Raw genomic sequence first — 10123 nt, forward strand, 5'->3', positions numbered from 1 at the left:
TATCAAGAAAAAATAAAAAAAATTATATAAGGACTAATTTGATTAATTTTTAAAATTTTAGGGATAAAAATGACTTACGTCTGGAGAAAATGCTAAAGTGAGTAGAAGAAACGATGGCTTCAGATTCAAAGCCATTTTTCTTTTTAGTTTTGGGAGTTAATACTCAAAATGATCCCTGAAATTTAACTCCTAATTTAATTTAGTCCTCGAATTATCAATTAATTCAAATTGTACCCTGAAATTTTGAGAGGTGGCTCAAGTTGGCCATTCCGTCTATTTCCATCACCGGAAAGCTGACGTGGCACATGTAATTGACACCTGGCAGCCTCAACGGTTGTTTGACGTGGCAAAATTCTTGTATGCATCAATTTAGCTCCCAATAATTTGAAAAAAATATCCCTACATAAGTCTTCTCGTCAGGCTTTACCTCTTCCTTCATCATTTGCAGGAACAAACTTAGAACATGACAATTAAATTTCTCCACAATAAATTTATAAATAATCTTATTCCAACAAGATAGAGAGCATATCTTCAAAAACCTTGACTACACCTTTCAAATCACCAAATTTGATATACAAATCGATTAGCCGATCACACAACTCCTGCTCTAAATAAAAATTCATCTTTAGAATCTTGCCGTGAAGCTTCAAACCATCATAAAATGATCCCTAATTAATACATCCTTCTAACAACCACAGAAAGTTCATCATAGCCATTCACATAGCTCACTGTAGTGTTGTTGAAGGTAGCTAAACTCACTGCTCCGCTTAGTAGCTAGAAACTTAAAAGACATCAACTTCTCAACATAAAAAAGTATGATTATATCTAAGTGCAGAACTTTTTTGTTGAAATAGCATTACCTTACAATTCTTTAAAATGGCATTGGGGCAAAAATGATGCATACATTTCCTCGGAAAAGAATAGGATTTGGGGCATGTGAAAAAGAACCCACGGAAAGAAAGGGGGAAGATGAGAAGAACCTTATCTTTAATTATTCTAGGACCCAAATTTGCTTCTTCTTTTTTTTAAGGAAAATTTTGGTAATAGGCAACTCCTTTTGGTAATCGTCGACGCTGTGCGCACATGGTGTTGCTGTAGACAAAGTTAAAAACTTTTCACACTTGTTTACCTAGCACTACGCAGATCAAGGTCACTCAAAGCATCATAGCACGAGCAGTGAAAGATTCATAGGAGGAGTGGAGGTAGACGGTCAACCAGAGCACCGCGACGGCGACGGCGAAGAAGAACAAGAATACACAGAGCCAGAATAGAGGCAGATGCTGACCTACAACCGTGACAGCGACGATGACTCAGAGGCCGAACCAGAAGATGGCGAAGACAAACGGAATAAGGAAGTACGAGAAAAGGTAGAAGATAACGGCAACAAACAAGACGCGGGCAGATCCAGATGACACGATAGGAAGTCGAAAACAGAGGCCAAAAGCCACGATGAGATGCTGACGACGGAATTATTGCTTCGTGTGTGGCAGTCAGTGTGTGAGTGTGTTGGCTGTTGTGACCGGGTTGTGTGAGTGCGAGACGAGAGAGTTGAGAGACTGATGTGAGATGGTGGAGAGCCTGAGGCTTAGTTGTTGGAGCTACCTGAGGCTTAATTGCTGCTCCCTAACTCACCAGAAACGACTATGATTTGGGAGAAATGGGGGGTTGTTAGGATTTTTTTTTTCAAATTATTAGGGGCTAAATTAATCCATACAAGAATTTCGCCACGTCAAGCAACCTTTGAAGCTGCCAAGTGTCAATTATATGTGCCATGTCAGATTTTCGGTGACGAAAATAGACGAAAAGACTAACTTGAGCCACATCTTAAAATTTCAGGTACAATTTGAATCAATTGGTAATTTAAAGACTAAATTAAGTCGAAGATCAAATTTCAGGATCATTTTGAATATTAACTCCATTTTCCCTCACCATTTTTTCTTTTGTTCCTACTCCTAACTTGTTCACGCGCCCCACCTTCTGAATTTGCCACCACCGTTCTAGACCTCTCTGCTTCACTCCACCAAGCCCAACAAGTCCTCTCCCTTAACCCTCAGCTTCTAGAAACTTCTCTTCAACAAGAACAAGAAGCACAAATCAACCCAACTTCCACTTCTTCGTCTTCATTCTCTGTTAATCTACACACTAGAGATTCACTCTTCAATGCCAAGCACAAAGACTACAAGTCCCTTGTCTTGGCCCGACTCGCCCGCGACTCAGCCCGGGTCGACGCGCTCAACCTCAAGCTTCACTTTGCCCTCAACAACATCTCCAAATCGGACCTTCACCCCACCCAAACAGAACTCCTACCCGAAGACCTATCCACTCCGGTGGCCTTCGGCACCAGCATGGGCTCCGGCGAGTACTTCACGCGTGTCGGCGTGGGCCAACCCTCAAAGCCTTTCTACATGGCACTCGACACTGGAAGCGACGTTAACTGGCTTCAGTGCAAGCCCTGTTCTGACTGCTACCAACAATCCGACCCGGTTTTCGACCCGACATTATCATCTTACAGCCCACTAACTTGCCAGGCCCAGCAGTGTCAGGCCTTGGACGTATCGGCTTGTCGCAACGGCAGGTGCTTATACCAAGTGAGTGGGTTTGAATAATCTTTCCGGATCAATTTAAATTATTTACTCAATCTTAATAACAATCTTATTAATAGTTACAGAGAAAATCCAAGTGGTCTTGGTGTAGGGCCGTAAAGATTACTCTATTTGTGTCCTACATGGGAATTAAAATTTGAGGCAAAAATTGTAGGAAAGGCAGAAAAGAACAACAAAATAAGAATTCAAAATGACGTGTCAGCATATTAACAATTCAAATAAAATTCAGTGTGCACCATACCTTTTGTGCACCAAACCTCTATCACCCACCAAAAAAAATCAGTTTGGTAACGACAAAAACGAAAACATTGTAGTGTTTTCAGTTTTCACACCGCATTTGAGGATCTTGAACTAGAACAAGAAACCAAATCCTGCTACTGTTAATTAGGTGTCAACCACACATAGAGCACCCAAATGGAAGCTGCATTAACCAGTCTACTTGCTCTTTCACCCAACCATGTTTTCAATGCATCTAATCCCGGTACCACTCCTTTCGTTATTGTTGTTTTTGGCATATTGTTTGTGTTTACCACATTTTTGAGTTCTTAGCTGACTATATTATTTGTTCTTACTTCTTGGATCAATCTTAATTATGATCAAGTAAGAGGGTTTATATGTTAATTTTTGCAATAACAGGAGATAGAAATTATGGGTTCAGATATAGCCGAAGTCGGAGTGTTGTAATAATGAGTGCGGCAGGGGCAGTAATAGGGAAAGGTGGCGGGGTGTTGGACAGACCAACCATAGAGACAACTTCGCCTTCTCGTCAATCTGAGTTTGATTTGAGGTAACAATAACTTAGCAAGTAATAACCTTCTCTTGATCACTTATGCTTCCTTTTATTAGAATCGCAATACCTCCTGTTATCAGCTTAGTCTTTTGGGACGAGTGGTTTTAGTAAAATAGTATCAAGAGTTTTTATCACCTAAAGATTTAGATTTGGATCCTTATTATTTAGAATAAAAGAATTTCAACATAAGAAAGAGGATAAAAGTCTATGCAAAATCCACACACAAACTCCAGAAAACCTCGTGTAAAGAAACGTTGTTAGAGAGATATATAGCCATTCATGGTTTTTCTCTTTTTGGCTTAAATTTTTGGGACAAGTGGTTTCATCGTACTATTGGTATTGCTTGACTACCCTCATCTTTAGAATTCAATGGACTTAACATTTGGTCCATTGTTATGAGAAACTATAAGAAAAAGTTGTATCCTCACTGACGGCTATAATTTTCGGTACTGTCAAGGAACTTTGACCCCAATTCTAGTTCATAACAAACATAGAACTAATTTACTTGTTAACACGACATTTTAATAGTTTGGAATTCCATATACCAATAGAAGAGGGGTATCCCTTTGCCCCTATTGTTTTGCTACAATGGCGATAATAAGGTTTGAACTTATGGCATCATGCATATTATCCGGGCAGCTATTTGTGTTACACACTGTTGTATAATTCCTTTCCTCATCCATTTCTTTATGTTCCTCCAGCTTTCAATCTTGTTTTCATTTGATGTTTTGAGGCCAGGCTAAAGGAATGCAAACTGTGATTTTGCTTTTATATTTGAATTTGATTTTTGTGTCTTCATTTTACTTTGGTAATAGACCATTTGAATGATGAAACTTAGGTACTTACTACAACTATTATTCAGAGTTTAGGCCTTGATCAGTTCCTTAGATTTACTGAAGGATGTGTTGCAATTAAAAGTAGGGCCTAGTTGAAGTTTAGTTTCAAACCTGTGTTTGTTTACTTGAACAACTCTGATGAAGCCAATACATATATTAAACAACTTTAATTTCTGGTCTTATGTAAATGGCATAACTTTGATTGCTGGTCTAATGTAAATAGCATATTGATAGGAGTAATGATATAGCATCATAAAAGTCATTCTAAACGTCCTCCTAAATTCTAAATGAAATAGGTCTTCTCACTGTTTTAAAATCTTAGAAAGCAATCGATTGTTCATTTAGTCGTCTAAGAGGATAAATAATTTTTCCAATGGTAATAATGGTGGTGTGCATGAGCGAAGAATCCCTTGAAAGCTTTTTGTTCTTGTCTAGAACAAATACTCACTCTGGTTTCTGTCTATTTTTGCAAAGGACCACACCGTCTCTAACAAAAAATAAATGACCAGTATGTCTCAAAAATTAAATGGTTAGGAGCTGCGTTGTCATTTATCTTTTGTTAGAGATTGTGTGGTCTTTCATGAAAATAGACAGAGTTGGGTTGGACATTTACTCTTTTATCTGTCTAATTAAGTCTTTTTATGACATAGATTATGCCTTCATTCTTTTTTGTTTTCTGTCAAACCTTTTTTAAGAGGTTTTCTGTCTTTGTTTCTGAGAACTGAGAAGAGTAAAGGCATATAATTTCAAATCCAAAAATAGAACCTTGAATGAATGACACATGTTCTCTACCAGAAAATCGCGAAAAACATCCCCGCCTTACAGAGTTTTGCTGCACAATGACAACTACAACAAGCGTGAATACGTCGTGCAAGTTCTGATGAAGGTGATACCCGGAATGACATTAGACAATGCAGTTAACATCATGCAGGAAGCGCATTATAACGGCATGGCGGTGGTGATCGTGTGTGCTCAAGTGGATGCTGAAGACCACTGCATGCAGTTAAGAGGAAATGGGCTCCTAAGTTCAATTGAACCAGCAGATGGTGGTTGCTGATTAGATTACCATCTATAAATTGGATCATATAGTTTCATTGTTATAGTGTCCATAATGTCCACATTTCCAGTTATTAAGGAATAGTTGTATAGAAAATTAGTGAGACTAAGCAAGAAAGAGATAGTGTTAGATACTGTTGTACTTGTTATGCAGGACATACACTGCTTCCATCCATATATGGAAGCATTATTTGTATTTAAATGGCCGTATATATATAACATAATTCTGCTACCATTTCATTGTTTTGCCTCCCTTGAAATTCACCTATGAATTGAAAATGTAAGCATAGTAATTTGAAGGCCTATGTTAATTAATTTATGCAAAGCTTATGATCTACTGAAATAGTCCAGAAAAAAAAAGAAAAGAATTACATTAATTACACCAGAAATTATATCTCTGGCATGCTGCTATTACATATTTTCACCATCTTTATCTTCATCCTTTTTTCATTTTGTGGTGGTATGTACTGGGTGAGGTACTAATGAATATTCCAAAACTATCTGACGATAAAAATTTTGAGAGTGGAATTCTAACTATAAAAGTGTATTGAGTAGTTTTGTCAAATTAATCAAAATATTTGATGAGTATCAAATTATTTTATATCTTTTGACTTTTACTTCTAGAATTGTAAAAATATTCAAATCTTTTATAATAAAAAAATGATAATTTACTCTCATGGACATAAATGTATTTTGCATTTGGGCAAAAGCAACATAAGTGTCATATGAGTTTTATTTAGAGACTAATTCTCCACAAATCTGAGTCTTATTTAAAAATTTGTCGCTAGTCAATGAATTGTTGTGTTGTATATACAAGTCTACATTCAAACTCTTAATATTTACTTAAGTTGACGAGTAAACTAACTACTCAACCAACCCAAGTTAGTTAAAGTAAATGATATCATCAATTATGGAAGCTGCAATATCACTCTTCTTTTTTTTTTCTTTTGGTCATTATACCCTAACATACACCAATCATGCGAAGTGTATACTAAAATCAACGACTAGTGTAAAATATACATTGAAATACAAAATACACATTAAAAATAAATTAAAATACATATGTATTTATATAGAAATATATAATGACTAATTTTAATGATTGATTTTAAGGTACAAATAATATTTTTGAATATACACACCCCGTTTTTCCTTCCCCATGAGTTCTTTATAATCACTGCTAGTCGTTGCTAGATTTTAAACCTTGATGCACTTTCTTTCTAGCAAGGCATATGCCAGGCCTTGCAGTGCCAATATCAGTCTTCTTTTTTTTTTTTCGGACAGTAATATCAGTCTTCTAAGTATCATGGATAAAGTATATAACTGAGAATTGGGCCTATAGGCTCTGAAGAAGAATATTGTTTTGGATATGACTCAACGATTTATTTCGGGTATCTTTGTGTCATAGCCCAAAATATAAGCAAATTGGAAGTCCGGTCTCTTTTCCTAACTCTTTCCTTAAGTTGGGTTTTGTAGAAAAGGGTAAAATGGGTTTTAAAAAAAAAACAATTTTGTCCCTTCGGGGACATCCGATAAAAAGAAAAGCTCTTTTTAACTTGAGATAAAAAACTTAAACAAGACATCTAAGTATCTAACTCAAAATTAAAATTATGTGGTCCAGACTGCAGAATCAAACTTTAAAGGCGGCGTGTTGCTAATGAACCATAGCTCACACGACATTCCGCCCCCTCCCCATCTCAAAGGTCTCGGGTTCGAGTCCTACCAGCTACAACCGAAAAGAAAAAATTGGTAAGTATATGAGGAGTGTGTCAGTGTGTATTGTGTACCTAGGATTGTGAGTTGAAAAAAAAAAAAAACGGTGTGTTTGAAGTAGATTTCATACCCTAAAGCTTAAGGTCTAAACCCTTAAATCACCAAGAGGTCAATATTGCTTATAAAAGAGTGGCAATATTGCGGTTATTGCCTCTTGAAGCAGCCACGCTAAGGATCAATTTGCGGATAAAGATTCCTTTTCAGTATAAATATGTAATGTATGATAAAAAATTAAATAAAATAAAAACACCCTTCCTTTTTGTTTTTCTTTACGAACTCTTGTATTTTGAAGAAAATAATTTAGCTTAGGCACAGAAGATGTGCAGTTTATCCACTTTTACTATTAAAGTAAACAGTGTTAATTTTGATTCAAGATTTGTAAAATACTCATGATGCTTATTAACTCACCAATGTAGGATTTTTCAAAGGAGCTACCAAGATTCAAGCAATTACTACCTTCACGTCCATGAAACCAAAAAATCCTTGTCCACTACTTTCGAGTTTTGAACCCATTTACTTCAATGGTCCTCCTTTTCCAACTATAAATGTTATTGCTATCATAGCTAAGCTACCTACTCTTGCATATCAAGGAGTCGCATGAGAAAATTCAGTGCACCATGCGTATAAAACAATACGGAAAATTTTCAAGGAATAAATTTTTAAAAAATCTTTATTAACTAAATCCTACCTAATTTGGTCAAAATCTTGGAATTCCATCTGATTTTACTGCTATACTTCTCGTTTTCCTTTATTATTATTATTAGTAGTAGTAGTAGTAGTAGTGTTTTTTAGTAGTTAAACTTTTATAATTAATAGAAAACTTTTTAGCAAAAAGTAGTTAAGTTTACTTTGATTAATTTCAAAATTAGCAAATTTTATTAACATTTAATTAATTAACATTATTTAATATTTTAAAATTATATTTTAAAAAATGATATAATTAATTTAAATAATAATACACTAAACTCAATATAAATATTGAAAACTAAATATGAGGTTAAAATATTCATTAAAATTTAAATTTTTTAGGTTGATTTAGAAAATAAATTAAAATTTTGTGTTTTTATTTTTTACTTCAATGATGGTTGTGCATGTAAAATGCACTTTTGTTTAGTTATTTCTTTTATCAACTTATTTTTTTTTTTCAAAAATAAACAGATTGATTCAATTGAAACCATAGATGTTTATATTATAATTTTTATTTTAACCTCATATTTAGTTTTAATATTAATAATATTCATGTTGAATTTAGTATTTATTAGTTTAAATTAAGTATTTAATTCTAATCTATAGTTGTATATATTTAAATAATATTAAATAATAACTATTAAGAAAGTTTGTCAAACTTAAAATTAATTATAAAGTACTTTTATTAAAAGCTTTACTAATAATTATAAATTTTAAAGTTTAACTAATAATAATAATAATAATAATAATAATAATAATAATAATAATAATAATAATAATAATAATAATGACAAATGCAAAACAAAAAGCAAAAAGAAACTGTAAAATCGAGTAGAGCTCCCAAAGATTATTTTTGAAAAATTTCCAAAACATTACCCAAAATAAAGAAGAAAAAAAACTTATGATCTGACTCATGTTTTAAAACCTTTTCTAACTTCTTTTTCAGGCATATTCTACCTATTTTCATTCTTTCATCATTTCATATTATCTTAACGCACCCCAAACCAATCTTTTCATATACTAGCTAGCATGAACAATATAGAAAGGGTAGACTAATAGCATATTAGCCAACAAACTTTTGCTAATAGCATCTAAATGGATAGGGAGAACAAGAAATCTTCCCGTGAGCAAATAGTTTTAGTCAAATAGACTTTTAATTTTTTTTAAATGGTGTTGTCAAATATAAGTTTTTATTCTATAATATTTCTTTTGTCTTATAAAATGTTTGATGAAAAACCACATTTGATAATACTAATTTGTTGACGAGGTTCAAGATTTGAATATTCAATATTATAAACACAGTAATACTTTACTAGCTAGTATAGTGAACAATTTGTACATCTATTGTGGGTTACCGGTTAATTAACTACTCAAACTAGGGTTTGCTGAGTGAGTTTAAAAAAAAATTTTTTAATTTTTTTTTAAAAAATCTTATAAAAAAATAAAATTAATTTTATGTTTAAATATTTTTTGTTTTTTTAATTCTTTATTTTTATTATTAAAAATTTATTAAATACACTAAAAAATAACATTTTTTTATTAAGAAATATCTTCTTCTATTCTTAATGACATCCAAACAAATTAAAGTTTTACATTTTTGTTTATGAAAGGCTTTTAAAAAAGAATGCTCCATCCATTACAAGGGCAAAAGATTCGATGGTCTCAGAATGTTGGACCATTAAATGGTCCCATAATAAAACATGTTTTTTAAGTTTTTTAATAATTGCTAAATAGTTCTTATTTAATTTTAATTATAATTTAGTCTTTTATATATTATTTAATTATAAAATTTATTTTTTATTTTATAAATTATTTTTTGAGAAATGCTAGGGGTCAGCAATTTTTGAGATTTATAGCCATCAAATAGCCATCAATGAGGCTTTTAATAGTGTGAGATTAGTATGACATTTCATCCAATGGCTCACTTCTTTGCTGGTTACATACCGGCCATAATTTGATAAAGTTGCTGGCCCTAGAATTTTCCTTATTTTTTTATCATTTATCTATCATGTTTATTGAGAATAAAAAACTAAAACAATAATAAATTAGATCTTCCATTAATAGTAATAAATATTTTACAATCTTAATCGATTATAATTTTATCATTGATCCAATTACATACGTATTGGGTTGGAAAAATCGTTTTTGTTAAAAATTCAATTGATTGGATGCACAAACCAATCGATTGAATTTTGCAAGGCATGTAAGATTTTTCTTATTCAATCGATTGGTCATATTACCCAATCGATTGAAATCATCAAAGCAATATGGGTTTAGTTAATTCAATCGATTGGTTCTGTTACCCCTCAGTAAATTATTATTTTCGAAAACCCCATTTTTAAATTTAATTCCCCAAATATGAGTTTTTTTTTATGCAA

General features: G+C 32.9%; 1 protein-coding gene across 1 annotated transcript; it reads left to right on the top strand.

Annotated features, from left to right (window-relative positions):
• Window positions 1-2874: 2874 nt before the first annotated feature.
• LOC107644333 (ATP-dependent Clp protease adapter protein CLPS1, chloroplastic) lies at window positions 2875-5520 on the top strand. The gene is made up of 3 exons (XM_016348175.3): window positions 2875-3084; window positions 3240-3390; window positions 5025-5520. Exons 1-3 carry the CDS (start codon window positions 3018-3020, stop codon window positions 5284-5286), a joined length of 480 nt encoding a protein of 159 aa, XP_016203661.1. The 5' UTR covers window positions 2875-3017; the 3' UTR covers window positions 5287-5520.
• Window positions 5521-10123: the final 4603 nt, after the last annotated feature.

The sequence above is a fragment of the Arachis ipaensis genome, chromosome B5 (assembly GCF_059453495.1).
Source record: "Arachis ipaensis isolate K30076 ecotype BB chromosome B5, ASM5945349v1, whole genome shotgun sequence".
Lineage (NCBI taxonomy): Eukaryota > Viridiplantae > Streptophyta > Magnoliopsida > Fabales > Fabaceae > Arachis > Arachis ipaensis.

Coding starts and splice junctions, on each gene's coding strand:
- LOC107644333 (XM_016348175.3), top strand. CDS start 3,018: ATGGAAGCTGCATTAACCAGTCTACTTGCTCTTTCACCCAACCATGTT. Junction 3,085..3,239: donor TTTCAATGCATCTAATCCCG/GTACCACTCCTT, acceptor TTGCAATAACAG/GAGATAGAAATTATGGGTTC. Junction 3,391..5,024: donor CAATCTGAGTTTGATTTGAG/GTAACAATAACT, acceptor GTTCTCTACCAG/AAAATCGCGAAAAACATCCC.